The sequence below is a fragment of the Tenrec ecaudatus genome, chromosome 2 (assembly GCF_050624435.1).
Source record: "Tenrec ecaudatus isolate mTenEca1 chromosome 2, mTenEca1.hap1, whole genome shotgun sequence".
NCBI classification, from domain to species: Eukaryota; Metazoa; Chordata; class Mammalia; order Afrosoricida; family Tenrecidae; genus Tenrec; species Tenrec ecaudatus.
Genome location: NC_134531.1, coordinates 208,903,491 through 208,924,106, shown reverse-complemented (window position 1 = coordinate 208,924,106; position 20,616 = coordinate 208,903,491). Strand labels below are relative to the sequence as shown.

Sequence of the window (20,616 nt, the reverse complement as noted above, 5' to 3'; positions counted from 1 at the left end):
CGCCTGCAGGCGAGGCTGGGCCCAGCTTTACCCTGAGGCCCAGGAGGAAGAAAGGGTGTGAATAAGGCCCTGACAGACCCCAGGTCCCACCAGCATGGAGGGAAGCCGGAGAGGCTCAGCAGGGGTACACTAGGCCCCAAAGGAGGGTGAGTGGAGCTGAAAGAGGAGGGGTCAGGGTGGGTAGGGAGCTGTAGGCAGTGCCTACCTGCCCATCCTGCGAAGGCTAAAGGAAACTTCCCTGGAGAAAGATGGTGCTCCTCTAACAAAGCAGCTTCTTAGCACCCACTTGGACCAGCCACCCTACCCTCCCCCTGCCCAGCACCCGCCAGCTCGTGTCTGCAGCCGCCCCTGCCCTCTTGGATCTGTGACCTCACCCTGCAGGCCCGCAGGCAACCACAGTGAGTGTTCAAGCCATGGAAACTGGCAAATGCACCTGAGCCCCTTCCTCCCAGCAGGCAGGTAAAACTGCCCAGCACCCGCTGATGGGGGTGGGGGGGTAGAGTAGACCCCACTTCATCCTCCCCAGCCAAGGGTGCCAACTGAGCCCAGAGCGGGTGGACTTGGTGGGAGGGGGTGTGTGTGGAGAAGTTGAGGGGAGCCGGTGATGGGTGGGGGCTGAGATCTGATGGGCCCAAACAACAGCCCCAATAAGTTGTGCCTGAGGGGCAGGGGTCAGCAGAGAAGGCTGTGTGCTGCCCCCCTTGGGCCGTGGCTGGCAGTTCAGGCAGGGTGAGTTGGGCGGGAAAGTGGTCTTCCTACTATGTCACACCATTGACTCCCTCAGATCAAGTGCTTGATGGAGAGCACCCATCAGTCACAAGAAGACCCAGACGCAGGCCTGTGACAGCCTGCCTCCATGTCCACAGAAAGCCACGCGCCTCCTTCACACAGCTCAGACCAAGCCAGGGTCGCTGCAGGTACACAGGCAGTGCACACAGAGACACTGCCAGGTGGCTCACTGGCGTGACCTCCCCATGAGGCCTGGGCCTTGTGCTGATCTGTAGTTCTGCCTCCCTCAGGCTAGCTATCCTGTCCGTATAACCCGTGCCCTCCATTTGCCTGACCCTGAGACGGCTGAGGGAGGGCTGGAGCCCAGCCCAGTAGGAAGGAAGGGCAGAGGGCAGCCTGCTCTCTCCCCCCTGGCCTAGTGACTTGCCACCACGAGTTGATCATTCTTGGTCATGGCTCAGACACGCTTACAACCTCACTTCCTGGGGTGTCCCCTGGGCTTTTTTTGCTGGGCCCTAGATTCTGGCTGTGCTGCCCAGCTGCAGGGCATCAAGACCAGTTCTGCCTGCCCCTCTTCACCAGGGAAACATCTTAGACCAGTGGTTCTCAACCTTCCTAATGCCGCGACCCTTTAATACAGTCCCTCGTGTTGTGGTGACTCCAACCATAAAATTATTTTCGTTCATAACTATAATTTTGCTACTGTGGTGAATTGGGAGGCCCTTGTGAAAGGTCTTTTGACCCCCCCCACACAAAGGGGTTGTGACCCACAGGTTGAGAACCCCTCCTCTCCCACAGTTGCACTGGGGGCTTCCACCTGGCTGAGCCAGCAAACACCTCACACAGCAGCAGAGGGAGGGCAAGGACGGACTGCACTCCTCCTCCAGGAAGACATGTCCTTCCTTTCATGGAGGCAGATGCGCGTGGCAGGCCCAGGCGGCCAGCATGCTGGAAGATTCCCTTGGCCGACCAGTCAGAAGATAAAGTGGGCTGAACTTCCAGCAGCGTCTCCCCCATGCAGCTAAGTGAAGTGACCTGGGCAGGGCCTGTTTTTGGGCATGTCTACATACAGATGGGATTTTGGAAAAATACTTTATTGGGGAAATCGCCTTCCGATCCTTCCACTGTAGGATGTGCCCAGTCCAGCCGGGACCCTCACAGGCTCAGGGAAATAGGCTCAGGCCTGGCAGCGGTTTGGCCAGGAAGGCACCAGAGTCTGCTGGCCTGGCCAGTCCTCACTGGCCCAGCTGTCCCCAGGAGCAGTCAGTGCAGAAGGCTCAGGTCCGCCCCATGGTTGCACTTGTCTCCTGCCAGAGAGGCTGTCTGGAGCCTTTTCAGGGCGGGGAGCTGGGAGACTGGTGAGGAGGTTCCCACAGACACGGATCTGGTGCTGGCTCCTGGCCTGAAGCAACCTCCTAGCTTGGGGCAGGCAGAGGCTGTGGGCAGTAGCAGTGCTGGGGACACACTGGGACTTCCGGTGGGGAGGTGATGGTGTCGCATAGTCCAGCAGTCTGGTGGGCTCACTCCACGTCCTCCTGCAGCTCCCCCCGCCGGTGCAGGGCCTGGAGACGGCTGCCCACTGTCTGGCGGACCACCTCCAGGCCCTCAGCATCCAGCTCCCGCAGCAGCAGCAGGATGGCAGTCAGCACATTGTTCTGGGGACAGAAGTGCCCCTGAGTGCCCGACGCGGGCCACTCCCACTCTCTGGATGCAGCCATACCCATGTCACAGGGAGCAGGGGACCCGGGGGCTGGGGAGGAGTGACCGGCCAAATGTAGGCACACAGACATCAATGCAGCCATCACTTCCACGGGGCACACACCTGCCTGCTGGAACGCCACGTGTACACCTACCGTAGGGCCCTCACAGCCACCCACTTCCACAGACAAGGAGACTGGACAGGGAGGGGGCGGGGATGGGCCAACCAGCTGCAGGGTAGCTCTCTGACACACACACACGTGCATGCTTGCTCTGTGTGCATCAGGTATGTGTGCTGCCGGACACATGTTCCTGGCGTCTACACATGCACTTCGTTTGCTGGAGGCACCGGGGAGAATGCAGGTTTCACTCTCAGAGCCTCCCCCCCCCCCCCATTTGGGAGCTCCATGGGGCCTCAGGGATGGGGAGAAAGGAGACAGGCAGGGAAGGAGGGGGTTCTGGGCACCCCAAACTGCAGAGAAGCAGCCTTCCTGGAGACTGCATAAGTTAGAAAACTGCCCTTTTAAGTCACGAGGGAGGCTCAACCCTGTCACCGCATTAAACAGGGAGGTGACTGGAGGGAGGGGCTCTGGACCCTGTGGCTGGCTGGGTGCTCCCACCATCCTCAAGGCAGCGCAGGCCGAGAGAATACATGTCAGCCTAATGGCTGCCTCCTCTCTCTGCTGCCCACCTGGGTGGCCACCTTGCAGAGCCACGCTCCCTATGAGCTTAGAGCCAGGCAGGGGCCCCAGGACCCATTTCCCATCCTCAGGGCCTGGGCTTGGTGTGGATTCCTGGAGGGTCTCAACGCCTCCCCACCCACAGTACCACAGTCAGGGCGCAGGGGTCAGGGGCTGGCAGGGCACTCACCCTGCTCTTGAGGCTGCTGGTGGCCTCTCGAGGTGGGCAGGAGGAAGACTGGTCCCGGGATGGTGGTCTCAGGCCCAGATGCTCCTGGATGCAGCTGGGGAAGACAGGTAGCGTGGGCCTCAGCAGAATCGAGGGGACAGGTCCCCATGCCCAGGAGCATAGTGCAGTCTCTCCTTTGTGAAGAGACACCCCTTCCATTACCCCATCCCACTTCCCCCAGCAAAACAGGCAGACAAAACAAAGCCAGAGTGAGGTGGGACCAGGGCTCTAGGCTAGGAGGCATGATGGCAAAGACTGGCACAGCCGGGACTTCTCTTTGCTCTTCCCCCATGCAAGGGAAGCCCCCGGCTCCCCAGCTGTAATTTCTCCCATGCAGACAGTGTCCGGGGTACTAAACACACACACAGCCCTCTGTGGGCCCTGGCTCCTGCACGGGGCAGGTTGTACAGTATACTCCCATCCCAGCTGGACCAAACCCACCTCTGTCCTGGCATTCGGTCCCCTCCCAGTGTCCTCAGGGACTCAGAGGCCGTGTGTGTGTGTGTGTGTGTGTGTGTGTCTGAGCACCTCATGCTGTTTGATGAACATGGCACACACATGGTTGGCAATACAAAGACTACAAGCAAGGGCAAGCAGCGTGACAGAGAAAGCCCCTTCCCTTCCCTCCCCTGCATAGTGGGCTGGGCAGCCCTCCTCTCTTGAGAGCCGCACCTCGCCCCGTCAGCACTGAAGCCCAGCGTGTCCGCCTCGGTCTCGGCAGAAGTGTCTATGGAGCTCAGGGTGTCGGGCAGCCCAGGCTGCTCGCTGTCCATGTCCTCTGTGGTCGGAGCGGCCATGATCTCGTGCCCCTCCATCAGTGCTCGAGACAGCTCTTCTTCGGTCACAGCTGTGGGGTGAAGGGGCCAGAGCTGGAGGTGGGTCCCCGGCACGGAGCCCCTCACCAGGGCTGCTCATCCCTGTGGCCCTCAGCCCTCGTCGGAAGGGGTTTGTGTGTGTCGCCCCATGGGTATCACTTAGAGGGTGGCATCTCTGGTGTCCGAAGGCTGTGCCCTTCCGTGTCCCCAGTCCAGGCACTCACTAGACATGTGACTAGCTGCGGGCTCGGATGTCTGCACCTGCGGGAAGCCCCTAGGCAAGGCACAGCTTAACCAGAGATGGCCATGTTTACTCCACTCGCATGGTTCAATCCCCTGATGACTGTTTACATGGAAGCTGCCTGCCTGGAAGCAAACACCTGTCACACGTAGGGCTGGCAGTGCTGGCAAACTGCCTTCCCGGGTGGGCCAGTGGGCGACCAAGGGAAAGCACAAGAGAGACGCACGGCGCATCTCCCGGGAACAGGGCGCTCCGGATAGAAATCTGGTGAGGTGCCCTCCTCCTGCCGAGCACAAAGTGCAGATGGTGCAGGTGCTGGCGCGTGAGGGGACAGCCCAACGGCCCCACCACCTGCATGCCCAGCCATCACCCCTTCAAAGCCAGCACGTGGCTCCATGGGGATGGGGCTGAGGGTTTATGGCAGGATGGGAAACCCGTGCGGGTCAGTGGGCATGTGGGAGCTCTCTGTGGACTTTGTTCAACCTTCTCCAAACCCCAAACAGCCCTCAAATATCAAGTCTGGGGGGAAAAAGGCAAAGCCCCCCCATCCCCTGCCAGGTCCATCGTGTCCTCCTGGGGATCCTCACGCTTGTACCCTAACAGGGGTGGTCAGATGATCAGAACCAACATTCTTAGAAGCAGCCAGCACCTTGGGAGGGGCCCTTTGAGGAGTGTCTTGAAAGACAGGGCCTGGGTAGAGAAGGGAACGAGGGAGGGGGCCGGGCAGCTTCCCTCCCTCCCTGCTGTGGGTCTCAGGGATTTCCTAGGCCTCCTAGGTCCCGGAGCTGCACATAGCAGGGGGCCAGCGCAATACCCACCCTGGTTGTCCAGCTTCTGGAGGCTGGGCAGGTTGCGCAGCACGGTCATGCGGTAGAGGTGGGGGTCAGGCTCGCAGCACGGGTTCTCGGCCAGCCACAGCACCCGCAGGCGCGGCAAGCCCTTCAGGTAGAAGAGCTCCGCCAGGCTTGGGATGCGGTTCTTGCGCAGGTAGAGCTCGCTCAGGTGACAGCAGTGCCGCATGGGCTCCAGGGTTGAGACACCATTGACGCTGTGGGGACAGTGTGGTTAGCGCCAGGCACAGCACCTGGGGCGGCCTGGCACCTCCGGTCTCACTGCAAACTGAGGCCAGGGAGCAGCACTAGGGAAGGGGGTCAGGGTGTGTGGGGGGGTGCTATCTGTGTCAGAGTCCAGGGGCCTTGAGCCGAGGAGGGCCTGGAGGAGAGGAAGGCAGGAGGCTCTCTCTGCACCCGGGCTCTGGGACATCTGCCTTTGGGCATCCCCGGGGCTTCACTCAGGGGGGACACTCGCCCTACAGGGGCAGGCACACCGCTACACCTCAGATGGGCCAGAAACCTACTCGTCCAATCATGTCAGGGAGAGCTCTGGGGTAAAGAGGCCTGCGCACTGAGCTTCAGAAAGCCCAGTGTCAATGGGACTCACAGAATCCGTGCAAAAGTCAAAGGACCAGAAACACACAAGGCAAGGTCAGCCCTGACACCAGTAGGTGGGGGAGTGGGAGCAGCTCCATGTCCACATGCCAAGGACCCAGAGCTGGAGCCCTGCAGGCCCGGGTCTCCCGGGGCGGTGTGTTCTTTGTGGGCCAGGCTGGACCACCCCATCCTGGGGAGTACTGCCTAAAGGCCTCACCTGCTAGGTCCCCGCTTCCTCCTCAGGGGGTGCTGCTGCTTCCCCACCCCCACCCGAGAGGTAGAAAGCAAGGTGCGAGTTATGTGACAGACATGGACTAGGGCCCCGTCTTTCCAGAAAAGGCTTTCTTGGGGGTCGCTTTTGGGTTTGTTGTGCAGGTGAGAGGCTTCGGCCCTCCCTCCAGGAGGCCTCCATCAAATGACCACGCCCCTCTGAAGTAGTTCCTGGGCGAGAGGAGGGGAGGGGTGGAGTGTGACTACCCGGGCTCGGGTTGTCCAGCATCAGGTTTGAGGCGGGTGAAGCCCTGCTACGTTTCCGCCGACCTGGGGTCCTCCCGACTCCGCCCAACAGGCCTGTGACCTCCCTACAGCTCTGTGAGTATGAAGAGGGCCCGGCCTGCATCAGATCTGTGGGCTTGATTGGACTGAGCGGGGCACCTGCTTGATGTACAGCTCTTGCTTGATATTAACTTCTTTCTTGTACACAGATGTGGCTCTAGACACCCAGCCTAACCCACCCTGAAAAGGGCCCTGGAGGAGGTGACTGCCCTCAGTGGCAGACGACAGGATGGAGCAAAGCTGGCAGAGCTCCTCCATCTGGCCCTGTGGAACTCAGAGGGTAGGGACGGCCGCTGGCATGCCCCTGCAGGCAGCCCCAGCTGCTGTGAGGACCATGGCAGACCTAAGCCGTGGGGAGGCCTCCAGATAGGGGCGCTGGTGCCATGTGGAGCTGCAGGAGCAGCTGTACGGCTCCCTGCAGGCAGCACCCTCCAGGACGTTTATCCCGGTTCACTGTCCACTTTCACACCACAGGCTTCGGTGAGATGGGCATTGACTACCTGAGGGTGATCACTTCCAGGCTGGGCATCTCGCGGCATATGGAGATCTAAGGCAGAAAAGGGAGACAGTGACTGTGTGCTTGGCCAGCATCCCCCATGCCCACATTGACAGCATTTCCTTCCATCAGCCCCATACAGGAAGCTGGACATGCCCGCCTGCAGCCCACTCTTCTTTGGGGGCATACGGGGCCTCCCACAAAATAGCCCTTACTCATTAGGCTCTGCATTACTCTGGCTGAAGCAGAAACGGTGGGTGCCGCCTATGGGAATCCCACTGCCATCAGTTAGTGTTGGCTGGGCTGAGAAAGCATTCGGAATACAAAGAATGTTTCTTTTGCTGCCCAGAGGCCCATGGAAAGGGATGAGGTCCTCCGTGCTGACACAGCCAGCCCAAGTAGCAGGCCGGCTTCACTCTCAGAACATGCTGGTAATGGTAACTGCAGCAAAGGCAGCCAGGTTCTTGGCTGGGTCCACAGGACCCACATCACCAGGAGAGTCGTTGACAGCCGTTTACCAAACATCTGAGCACCTGTCATGCACCAAGTGCCGGGAGGTGGGCAGGGTCCTGACCTCCAGCTCATGGTCTGGTTAAAGTACTTCCCACCTGCAGACTTCTTTCCGATGATTGTGGTACTCATCTGTGCCTCTGTTTTCTCTAAGTAGGGTGTATTTTGGAGCCCTGGTGGTACTGTGATTTAAGCATTTGGCTGTTAACCACCAAGTTGGTAGTTCAAACCCACCAGCTGCTCTGAAGTTGAAAGATGAGGCTGTCTGCTTTCACAAAGATTAATAGTCAGAAACCCTAAAGAGCAGTTCTACTCTGCCGTCCAGGGTTGCTATGGGCAGTGGGGAGCCCTGGTGGCATAGTGGTTAGGAACTGGGCTCCTAATTGCAACATCAGCAGTTCAAATCCATCCGCTGTTGTGTGGGAGGAAGATGGGGCTTTCTACTCCCACAGCGAGGTACAGTCTCGGAAACTCAACAGGGGCAGCTCTACCCTACTCTACAAGGTAGCCAGGAGCCAGCATCAACTCAATGGCAGTGAGTCATGTGGCTTTTCTCTTAGGGGGATTTCAGTGACAGCAGAGCGTGCAGCAGGTCTTTCTGGACCAACCAGTGCTCCAGCGTTTTTCAGTTCCCAAGCAAAAATGTCGATGGAGAAACCAATGATTGACACACCTCTCTATGTGAGCTGTAGCACTCATTCTAGGACAGTGACATTTATCCGTACACATTTCATTGACAGGACTTCTAGACTCGTGTGGGCTTTGGCATTACAAACCACCTCGCGAACACAGGGCCAACTTGGGGCTGAGGCCTGGCCTGCGCCTTGGTCTGAGTGTGCTTGGGGAAGAGCCCAGTGGGAGACCGACCGTGTAATACTTACATCTGTGAGGTTGCTGCCCCTGGGGGAAGAAAAGAGACATGCACTTTAATTGTGGTGAACATGAACATAATGAAAAGTACCCCAACTCCCCAAGTGAATGAAAAGTGCCCATGAGCCGTAGGAGTCTTAGGATTTTTGAGAAGTAGCTAAAGAAAGAAAACAGAGACAACAGCGATGTGTTGCTCTGGGCCGATCTGCAAGCTACTTGTTGAACAAAGCGCTCCTTCAAATCAAAGCTGCAGGGGCGTGTGATGATGCCCTGGTAGCTTAGCAGTTTGAACTGACCGGCTGCGCCATGGGAGCAAGATGAGCCTCCTCTCCTGTGGAGACGTACAGCCTTGGAAAGCCCCTCTGTCCTCTAGGGTCACTGAGTGGAAATAACTTGATGGCAGTCAGTTGGGCTGTGTGCATGTGTGGAGGCCTTTGGTATGATTTCTAGAACTTTCCCTGTGGATGTTGAAATCTAAAATGCTGTCCCATTAGATCCGGCTATTCCATGCCTGTTTATCATGAGCATAAGAAGTTGGTGGCTTTTTAAAAGAGACCAGGTTATGGTAGAGTTCACCAACCATTGTTACACCTTACCTCAAAGTTTATACTACATGAAACACTCAATTTTATTTCTTTTTGGTGAAGAAAAGTTTGGGGAGAGAAACCTATTAATGGAGACGACCTTGAGGCCCTGAGTTTCTTTCCCCGTCTCCCTCCGCACGCTGTGAAGGCAGGGCTCCTAGTAATCTCCTCTTACAGATGTACAACAGTGCAGCTGCAGGCCTAAGGACTTTGCTCAAGGCAACACACCTCATCAGCGGTAGAACCAAGATTTGGGATTAGATCTGTCTCATACCAAAAGTCTGTTCTTCGATCAGCCCTGGTAGCATAGTTGTTATGCACTGGGCTGCTGACTACACGGTTAGCAATTCAAAACGACCAGCGCTGTGGGAGGAAGATGAGGCTTTCTACTCCAAAAGTCTGTTCATTGCCATTTACCACGGATACAGTTCAGTCTCTGAACATCAAGGCAATGCTCGTGGTGAGCCGAGTCTGACTCACGGCAACCCTGCGCGGCAGAACGGGGAAGGCCGCGGGGTTCCCACGGTGCCGTCTTCACAGAAGCAGACTGCCACCGCTTTCTCCTGCGGAGCGGTCAGCAGGTTCAAACTGCCAGCCTTTCAGTTAGCAGCCAAACACTTAGCCAGCGGGGCTCCTTCTCCAGGAAGACAATGAAGAGTGGCGAGGGTAGTTTTACATGCGACGATTTCTGTGGCTGAGGGGCAATGGTGCCAGGAGGGGTGGGATAAAGGAATAGGATAGATATGCTGCTGTTCTGGGGTGGGGGGTTGTTCCTATCCTCCTTTCTCATCCTTTGCTGATTCAGGGAAGGTTGGATGAAAGCTTGGCCCTTTACCTGATTGCTTAAAACACACACACACACACACACACACACACACACACAGAGGCCTGGTAGCACTGTGGGTTAGGTATTGAACTGCTAACCATCAGATTGGTGGTTCAAACCCACCAGTTGCTCCAAGGGAGAGAGATGAGGCTCCTGCTCCTGTAAAGATTTCCTCTTCGAAACCCTCCACATGGAGTCACTATGAGTTAGAATCAACTCCATGGCAGAAGGTGTTGATTAGACATACGTCCACACATAAGGGACCCTTGGTAATGCAGTGTGTTAAGCATTGCTCTGGTAAGCATAAGTAAGGCTGTGGTTCAACCTCTTGGCTGCTCCTTCGGAGAAAAGGGAAGCTTTCTGTTCCTAATAGAACATAGCGTCTCAGAAACTCCATGGAGCACTTCTACACTGCTCTCTATAGGGCCACTAGGAGTTGATTCAATGGCAGTGGGTTTGTTTTCCTTTTCATACACACATACACGCACACAAAGTATGCATAAAGGAGATAACATGGGTCGACTGTATTTCTCCCACCTTAAGGAGACAACATTGGAGCCCCTGGGGGCATAGATGGTGGCTAATTCCTAGCTGAAAGGTTGGCAGTTGGCATCCAGCTGGAGGTGACTGCAAATAGAAAGGCCTGGGATGAAGCGGAAAGCAACAAACAAGCACCACCCCCCAGATGACTGGCAACCCTCGACGCTGAGGGGCCCCAAATCGCTTCTTCTACAAAACTTGGTTGCTAGAGGCCTGGAGGTACTTTTCAGACCAAGGGGCACGATTGGTGGCTCTTCTTTGGAGACAGGTGACATTTACTAATTCTCCGAGTGCCCACAGGACAGAAGGCTGGTTTCTTCTCTGATGGAAAACAAAGGAATCTTTTTGCGAGGCCACGGTCAAAGGCCAAACATGGGACATATGAAAGAAGCCTTGGGAAGCCTGAAACAAGGATCCTGTTTCTCCCTGCTCAGAGAGAGACTAGAAATCGGACTTGAATGCTTCCGGAACAAAGCAATGCATTATTGAATGCAAATGGCAGAAAGAACCAATTGGGCAAGACAGCAGCTATGCCAGGGATCACAGAAAGGCCCTCTAACAGAATACACACTGATGCTCAGGACGCTGACCGCTTGCTTCTTCCCTGGAGGCAGTGTGAGGAAGGGCCTCTCTCTGCCGGAGCTGGCGGTCCAGCTTAGCTTAGCTGCACACACTGAGCGGGGCTGTGTCCCCTGAGCCTTCACCTCCAGGTGACCTCTTCTGCTAAATGCTTCTGGCCCTCAGCTTCCACGGAACTGGTCTGTGCTGCCTTCATTTTACCCCCAAACACACAGTTAAGTACTCCCCCAAGCATTTAACCGTACGCCTACATGCTTCTTGTTATTATTGCCAAGTGCTGCGAGTCAGCTTTCTCCTGCGTAACAGAACTCATCATGATCATTTCTGAGTAGCGGTTCTCTCTTTCCTCCTAGGAATGGTTAATCCGCTTAAAACGCTCCAACCTTATTACTGCCAGCGACTGTTGGCAATTCCATCTATCAGACCCACCCAGAGGGAAGCATCAGTCTCCAGTAAAGCCATGTAAAGGTCGGGCAACGAGTCTTAGGGGAAACCCTAGCAGTTCTTAGGAAAAGCAGCGTCTCTCGGTCTGAGTCCCAAACACCACCTCTCAGGAGGGACGCCCTTTGCCAACGGCCACCTGGGGACGACTGAGCAGAACCTTCCGGAGGCCCTGGGCAGGCCGACCGCCGGGGCACTCCAGGGCGGCGGCTCTGAGGCGCTGCCAGAGCTGCCCGGACCCAGGATGCGCCGAACCCTTCGCGCTCCGGCTCCGCTGGCCACAACCTGCGGCCCCGGCGGAGATGCCGGTGGGAGGACCGCAGGGCGGCCACAGGCCCTCACCAGCAGTTGAGTTTTCGCACACTGTCCAGCTCCGAGGCTTTGGCCCGGGACAGCACCATCTTCTGTGTCAGCTTCATGGCGGCCGCACGAGCGAGCAGGACGCCAGGCTGCGCTAGCCAGGTCCCGCCTGGCTCCTCCGCTCGCTCGCTGCACCTCGGGTTCCCGCCTAGCGACGCGCGTTTCCAGGGGCGGGGCGCGTCGTCAGGGGCGGGCCCTGCGAGCCCATTGGCTGCCAGGCGCAGGGGCGGGGTGGTGCGAAGGGACGCGGAAGAGCCCCGCTCTTAGCCCCACCCCTTCCGTTCCCGTCCCTAGTTCTGCGCCTGCGCGGAGTCTGCCTTCCGCGTTCGGGCCAGAAGAGGGTGAAGGCTAGTTGGCCCTTCGCTGCCACCTGCAGGTGTTGCGTTATCCTTGCCGCTCGGGCTTGTAATTGGGGCCGCTGTTGGCTGGGTTTTTACTTACAGGGGCTTCCTGTACAACAGAAGGAAGCACTACTCGGTCCTTCACCTTTCTGACAACTGTTGTTAAGCTAGAGCCCATTGTTGCAGCCACTGTGTCAATCCAGTTCCTCAGTTTTCGCTGACTAAGAATGATGCCCTTCTCCAGGGACAGGTCCCTCCGGATGACATGTCTCAAAACAAAACAAGAAATCACTGCCATCGAGTTGAACCCGACTCAGAGCCATCTCATAGGAAAGGGCAGAACTTCTACGACTTTAAACCTTTACAGAAGTCGACAGCCTTAGCTTTCTCCCACGGAGCCCCTGATGGACTCTTTGTGGTTCATAGCTCTGTGCACAGCCTACTTCGTAACCCATTTCGCCACCAGAGCTGGAAGACAAAGTCTTACCAAGCTCTTTGCTAAGAAGCATTCTGACTGTACTTATTTCCAGATAGAGTTGTGAGTTCTCCGGGCAGTCGTGGTGTATTTAATATTCTTTGCCACCGCCATCATTAAAGTGCACAGTTCTTTGGTGTTCCTTATTCATGGTCCAGCTTCACATTCCAGGCAATTATTACTCCCCAAAGTGGCATCTTTGCTTTTCAATACGTGCAAGAGTTCCTTTGCAGCAGATTTACCCACGGCAGTCAGTTGTTTGGTATCTTAAATGCTGCTGCCTTTGTTGCCCAGTGTGTATCCAAATAAAACGAAATCATTATGATGTTGCTTATTGGCCCAGTGGTGATGATTTTTGCTTTCTTTATTTTGGTGATCATAACACATTATAGATGATATTGCGAAGAATGGAGGTCCAGAAAAGGTAACTGTGCTCTTGCACAGCCTGTACACAGACAAAGAGAGAGTGATTTAAAAAGAACAGGGGTTACTGTGTGGTTTAAAACAGCCAAACTGAGCATCAGGTCTGTATTTCTTCACCAGACTTGCTCAGTCCGCACACTGAGCAAAATACATGCAGACTGTGGCATCAGGATTGTAGGAAGATTTGACCACAACCTGCAACATGCTTGCTGTGTTAGGCTGTGCTTTTTAGAGAAGCAAAACTAATGATGTGTATGTGTGTATGTATACAGAAAGAGATGTATGTAAAGAAATGGTCTACGTAGTTGTAGCCCATGCATATTGCTGAGCTCGTGTACACACACACACACACACACACACACACACACACACACACACACATCATTGGTTTTGCTCCTCTAGAGAGTACAGCCTAACACAGGAAGCAATGTTGAGTCATCTGTATATTGCAGGCTATAATTAAGTCTTCTTCCAAGCCTGATGCCACATTCTTCATATATTTGCTTGGCCTCCAGATTGACTGAATATAGTGAAAGAATACAACCCAGCTGTGTTGGCCTGAGTTCTCTAGGGAAGCAAAACCAGGTGTGCGTGCATGCACGCGCGCGTGCTCACACACACGACAAATAGTTCATGCAGTTGTAGAAGAGGGAAAGTCCAATTTGGCTCAAATCTTCATGTCAGATATTAGGCGGGAGGCTTTTCCTGAATTGTGTGCCTGTCTGGGTCTGGGTTGCCAGGAAGCTGGAAGATTACAGGCCAGTGGAAGCAGAACCAAATTAGCAAATCAAATGTGATAGAAGACTTCTGAAATCTTCCTAGATTGGCAGACATTGGGGGGGGGGGTGGGCGCATTGTATGGCCCGAATTCAATGAACCAGAGGTGGGTGTGACAGGCACAGGACCCACACCAGCTAGAAGAGAGTTCTTTGTTGAGTCTCATCTTATGACTATTAAATAGATCACACCTCTGAGGAGATGTTATCAGCCTGTGACCTGAGCACGAAGTTGGGTTCCACCCATAGCTTTTTACTGGGGCACCCAAATTTGACACGAAACCTATCACAGCTCACTCCTCGTCAGTTTGGCACCTGTACACATCTCTTTAACCATATGCTCACCAAACAAAGATCATACCAACATCACACTTGTGTCTAACATGGTACATCTAACACATGTACAAACAAAAATCTTTTATCTGGTAAATATAAGATCGTGTAGACAAAGAGGAGACACTGATTACAATTATAGACCTCTTCTCTGCAACTGATCCCATGGCCCACACTGGCATTTAGAAGTTTCTTTTTCCACCACCTTTTCAGTATTCTCCCTGTCCTCAGCAAGCACCTGAACTGGTCAGTGTTTTTTACCTGGTGGAGTGATCAAAACCTTCATTCCTGAAGGTTCTGGGTCACCAGCGGTCATGTCAGAATTGGTTCATTACAGTCTACCATTTATTTTAATCACAAGACGTGGTGGTACTAAGAGACCACACAAGGAATTCCCTGGGCTCTAGATGTAATTTTCTTTACCTCCATTGTATAACACCAATGCAATTTCCCCTTGGTAATCAGGATCAACCTCACCACTCAATACAGTGACATCCTTGTTTGCCTGTTGATCCGGAGGTATGAGGAGGGAGACCCAAACGTCCAGGAAGCATTCTTCACTACCAGTTCAGTGGAATCAGTGCTGTATCTCCAAGTGGGACAAACTTCTCTTTGGAACTGGAAGTTCCAGATTTAAAGAGCATAGGGCCACAAAGACAGGAAGGGAAACTGTGGTGAGTGGGTCACCCTTTGGTTCTCAGACTTACGAATCCTGGGTATTGGAGAAATAGCACTCTATATTGACAGCTGGTTCGCAGAATACACAGCCTCCTGGAGAACATTGCCCTAACCCTGCAAAGTATTGCCATCTAGGTGGCACATGTTGCTGGCTGTTAGGTGCCATCCACTTGCTTTAGACTCCCAGTGACCCTGTGCACAACAGAACCAAACATCCCCTGCCCCCCTGCACACCTATTCTTATATTTGAGCCCATTGTTGTAGTTACCATATCTCTTCATCTTGATGAGGGTTTTCCTCTTTTTGTTGCCCCCCCACCCCCACCCCACTGCTTTACCAAGCATGAGGTCTGTCTCCAGGGACTGCTCTCTCCTGACAACATGTCCAAACTGTGTAAGATGAAGTCTGGCCATCCTTGCCCCTCAGGAGCATTCTGGTTGTACTTCTGCCCAAACAGACCCTGTTCTTTTGGCAGTTCACAGTACTTTCAATATTCCTTGCCAACACACTGCTCATTCAAAATGCATTGACGTTTTGCTAATCTTCCTTATTCAATGCCCAACTTTCACACGCATATGTAGCAACGGAAAATACCACGGCTTGGGTCAGGCACACCTACATCCTCAAAGCAACAGCCTTACTTCTCAATACTTTAGAAAGATCCTTAAAGATTTACCCAATGTCTTTTGCTGTCGTGACTGCTACTTCCATGAGCACTGGTTGTGGATCCAAGCAACTTCAATGATCTGTTTATCATGTTGTTACTGATTGGTTCAGCTGTGAGGATTTATGTCTTCTTTACATTGGATTGTAATCCTTACTGAAGGCTTCCATCCTTCATCTTCATCAGCGAGTGCTTCAAGTGCCCACTTTCAGCAGTTGTGTCACCTGTGTTAATAAGTCTTCCTCCAAGTCTGATGCTGAATTATTATTCATCATATAATCCAGATTCTCTGATGATTTGCTCAGCATACAGATTGATTAAGTCTAGTGAGAGGATACACTTTCCTGATTTTAAACCATGCAGTGTTCACTTGTTTTTTCACCCAACAACCTCTTCTGTAAGGTACAGGTTCTGCATGAGCACAATTAAGTTTTCTGGAATTTCCATCCTTCTCAAGACTATCCAGAGTTTGTAACGATCCACACGGTCAAATACCTTTGCCTAGTTAATGAATCACAGGAAAACATCTTCCTGGTATTCTCTGCTTTCAGCAAAGATTCATCTGGTGTCAGCAATGATATCCCTTGGTCCATGGCTTCTGAATCCAACCTGAACCTCTGGCACTATACAAGACTTTACAAGGCCATTCCATTGTCCTATCAATTCAGCTACTTCGGGATTCTGGAGGACATGGTAAGACAAGTGGATTCCATGAGCATTTATGTACGTCAGACTGAGAATTGAGTTTCTTGATCCGAAGTGATACTGTGTGGAATACTATGATGTTAGATAAGGCATTCAGTAAATTTTCAAATGCTAGTTTTGGCAGAAGCATTGTGGGCAGCAAAGGCAAATCCATATCCAGATTAGGTATCTACTCCAGTAAAAACAACATGCTGTCCGTTCTTCTTTTTTTTAAGAATAATTTTATTGGGGGCTCATACAGCTCTTATCATAATCCATATATCCATCTATTGTGTCAAGCACATTTGTACATACGTTGCCATCATCATTTTCAAAACATTTTCTTTCTATTTGAACCCTTGGTTTCAGCTCCTTGTTTTTTTTTCTCCCTTCCCTACCCTCCTTCCCTCATGCGCCCTTGATAATTTATAAATTATTATTATTTTTTCATGTCTTCCACCAATCAATGTCTCCCTTCAACTTTTCTGTTGCCCATCCCCCTGGGAGGGGGTTATATGTAGATCATTGTGATCAGTTCCCCCTATTTCCCCCCACCTTCCCAGGATCTGTTCTGGATTCCCTGTGTTTCCAGCTCTTATCTGTACCCATGTCCATGCTCTGGTCTAGCCAGATTTGTAAGGTAGAATTGGGGTCAGGAAAGTGCGGGGCAGGGAGGAAGGAAGCACTAAAGAACTAGAGGAAGATCGTGTGTTTCATTGGGGCTACACTGTACCCTGACTGGCTCTTCTCTTCCTTGTGGCCGTTCTGACAGGGGGTGTCCAATTGACTGCTGATGGGCTTTGGGTCTCCACTCTGACCTCACCCTCATTCCCATTGATATGCTTTTTGTTTGTTTAGTTTTGGGTCTTTGATGCATGATACCTTATCTCATTGACACCTCACGATCACACAGGCTGGTGTGCTTCTTCCATGTGAGCTTTGTTGTGTCTCAGCTTGATGGTCACTTGTTTATCTTCAAGTCTTTAAGACCCCAGACACTATATTTTTTGATAGCCGGCCATCATCAGCTTTCTTTCATGTTGTCCTTTCTATGAAGGAAATCATCCTATGTAATCAACCTACCACCAAGTTGCTGATTGATCTCCCTGAGAAATGGTCCCATATTTTGGACTCAGTGCTGGCAGGTTGGGCACTCAGGAGGGGTTGTAGCAAAGTTGATTTTGGTGAGTGCATTCCTATATTTCTGAGTCCATGCACAACCTCCATTCCTGCCAGTATGGTCTCTTTGCTTATGCAGCCATTGGGCAATGACAGGAGTGGCTGGGAAAAGAGGTAACGACGAGTCATTCAATCCACTTGATTGTTAAACTCCTCCTCTACAGAGGTAACTGTTTGGTGAGCGTTCACATGAGACACAAATATATTCAGTTTTTGGCCCAGAGAGGTCTATGCACATAGTTCTTCTTCACACCTTCTTTTCACAATTTCCCATTTATGCTCCATTCAGGTCCCTGACTATCAGCCAAACCAGTGGCCATAGCCCACGAATCCACGTACATTCTCACACCTAACCATTTCTCTTTCTAAGCAAAATGAACAACCACATGATCTAAGTCCTGCCCATTGAGAGGATTTTCCTTCACCACTGACCTTCAGGGAGGTCCCGGAAAAGGGCAGTAGCCCTGCTGCTGTCCATTCTCAAGAAGTTCCTACCTAGTGTTAAACCAAGCACATGTCTTCTCTATCTCAGTCAACTGATAGAGAGGAACTCCCCATGATGGCATAGGTACAGACGGGGAGAGGGATGATACTGTAATAAGAATTGACCATAGGCATTTGAGCCACTTCTTCATGCAGCTTACTTGTATCTTCAGGTCCAATTTGAGCCCTGTCTAGTATATACCACTTCTTTTAAAAAAAATGTATACATATAGATATCAAAGTTTACTAGTGGTTACTAGGGTCAGTATACAGAAAGTGGGGGGGTGGAGGGTAGCGGTGATGGAAGACGTACATGGATCATGGAATGGTATGTTTGCAAACAGATTCTTGTAACTGTTACCAAGAAGGCTTACACCTGTAAATAACTGAACAGACAAGTTGTGTGATAGATACACAGGGGGCTTCAAAAAGTTTGTGGGAAATTTCCATTATTTTCAATTGTATTTGCAGTCATCACTGGGGCTATTTCTTGCTGCTGGTTTCTTTGCTGGCCTGCCCTTCCACCTGCATGACCAGAACCTGGGCCTTCATGAAAGCTTGCAGGACTGAGAGATAATTGGGAAACATGGCTATGGTGGGTTCTTCTTTCTCAATTTTTTCCAGGAGGTAGTCTGACTGCTTAAGTCAGGTTGGCCCTTGCTTTGAGCTGAAGACTTTCAAGGAGTCTGGGGAGAAGGCACCGCTGGGCACACCAACTACACATTGCTCAGGCTGCTGGCGATTCTCTATACCACTTCTCTTTAATGACTGTTGCTGTGCACGTCCGTCTTCAGGAGCCTGTGCATCAGACGACACAACATTCAGCTCGTGATGGGCAACCCAGGGCGGCCCAAGGTGAGGCATTCAGTCCTTACTAAGGCCCAGGAACAGGCCAAAAGCTTTATCAAAAGGAGAGTGGTGGTCTGTAGGGAGAGATGGGGGGATGGTGGGGAAATACGTGGATAGACCTCTCAGCATGGGCCCCAAAGGTGAAGGCATTTGTGTCTCATGTGAACGCTCATCAACATGTTACCTCTGTAGAGGAGGATTTTAACAATCAAGTGGATAAGATGACACATTCCTTCCTCTCTCTACAGCTACTCGGGTCATATAGCCCAATAGATTCTTGGCCATGGCGGTGGGGATGGATGCTATGTGTGGGTTCAGCAACATAGAATTCCACTCACCAAGGCTAACTTGGCTACAGCCCTGGCTGAGTGCCCAGCAGGGACTGTGTGAGAATGGAGGTCAGTGATTTTTCATGCAGAATTTAGTAGTGGAAGAGGGCAGGCTCAGCAAATAGGCTCTCCACTCTCCTTTGCTGGCTGATGTGCCAAGAGGGACCAGGAGAGAGGGCCACAAACACTGCACATCTCCACCTTACACCGTGAATCAGTGCTAGTGGAGGCGAAGAGCAGCTTGCATTTATTCTTTTCCCCCGCCAATATTCTCAGAGATCTTTCAAGCCTTGAGCTTCTTCCCAGGTTTGCTAATATCATTGTCATTATGGAAAGTGCTAAGACTTAAGAGAATTCTGGGCAAATGCCTGGGCATTAAAGAGCCTAGTGGCATTGTGCTTACATCCTGGGTAGCTAACTGTAAGGTTAGCAGTTTGAAACCACAAGCCGCTCCTTGGGAGAGAGATAGAGCTTTTTATTTCCATAGAGTAACGGTCTTGAAAACCCACAAGGGCAGTTCTACTGGGTTAGTTCCAGTAGACTAAAGAAACAAATCTACAGACACTCATATATGTATAAGAAAGAGCTTTCCCCTCACTGACCCATAGCCCTACAGAGGACAACACTGGAGACACAGTGTGAGAATTGCTCCTGATCTGACCCCAGTATACCGAGGCAAAACACTAAGGGCATGCAAGAGAATAGCAAGGGGAGCAGAGCAATGAAGTCCTGAGGGAGTACCAAAAATAGACTTTGGGGCCAGGGCATGGCACCCCATCAGACTCGACCAGAAAATACTCTTACAGGTTAACAAACAGACCTTGAACTATCTATAGGTTTTTCTTTATTTTGGGGGGTCATTTTTTGTTGTTGTTTTCTTTTCTTTTGTTGCTTTGTTTGGCTCTGTCTTGCTTTTTTGGTGCATATTATTATCTCTGCAGGTCTATCTAGATAAGATAGGTGGGATAAGCAATCTGGAGGAGAAAACAACGGGACTGATGGTTCTGGAGGGTAGGGGGGGACATGGGAGAGGTGGGGGTGGGGAAAAGGAAGTGGTGTTAACCAACCTAGGGACAAGGGAACAACAAGTGATCCAAAATCAGTGGCAAGGAGAGTGTAAGAGGCCTGGTAGGGATTGATCAAGGGCAATGTAACTGTGAGGAATTACTGAAATCCAAATGAATGTTGAGCATGATAGTGGGACAAGAGGAAAGTAAAAGGAAATAGAGGAAAGAAATAGGAGGCAAAGGGCATTTATAGAGTTCTAAATACAGGTACGTACATATGTAAATATATTTTTATATAATGATGGGGTAATAAATCTATGTGCATATATTTATAGGTTTAGTATTACGGTAGCAGATGGACACTGGGCCTCCACTTAAGTATTCCCTCAATGCAAGAACACTATGTTCTATTAAATTGGCATTCCATGATGCTCACCTTCCCAACACAAGCTGAAGACAAATGGGTGCATAAGCAAAGGTGGTGAAGAAAGCTGATGGTGTCCAGCTGTCAAAAGAGATAGTGTCTGGGGTCTTAAAGGCCTGAAGGTAAACAAGCAGCCATCTAGCTCAGAAGCAACAAAACCCACATGGAAGAAGCACACTAGCCTGTGTGAGCATGAGGTGCCGGAGGGATCATGTATCAGGTATCAAAGAACAAGAAGAAAATAACATCATTGTGAATCAGGGAGAGTGCTAACTGGGAATCCAAAACCCATCTGTAGGCAACTGGACATCCCCTTATGGAAGGGTGGCGGGGAGGAGACGAGGCAGTCGGGGGTGTAGTGTAGCAACGATGAAACATACAACTTTCC

At 52.1% G+C, this 20,616-nt stretch overlaps 1 protein-coding gene across 1 annotated transcript; it reads right to left on the bottom strand.

Moving 5' to 3' along the window:
* Positions 1-1,810: 1,810 nt before the first annotated feature.
* CFAP410 (cilia and flagella associated protein 410) lies at positions 1,811-11,745 on the bottom strand. The gene is made up of 7 exons (XM_075542226.1): positions 11,566-11,745; positions 8,265-8,283; positions 6,878-6,924; positions 5,211-5,440; positions 4,009-4,183; positions 3,298-3,391; positions 1,811-2,384 (listed from the first exon to the last, which is right to left on the bottom strand). The coding sequence occupies exons 1-7, from the start codon at positions 11,640-11,642 to the stop codon at positions 2,250-2,252; spliced, it is 777 nt and encodes a 258-aa protein (XP_075398341.1). The 5' UTR covers positions 11,643-11,745; the 3' UTR covers positions 1,811-2,249.
* Between the last annotated feature and the right edge of the window lie 8,871 nt (positions 11,746-20,616).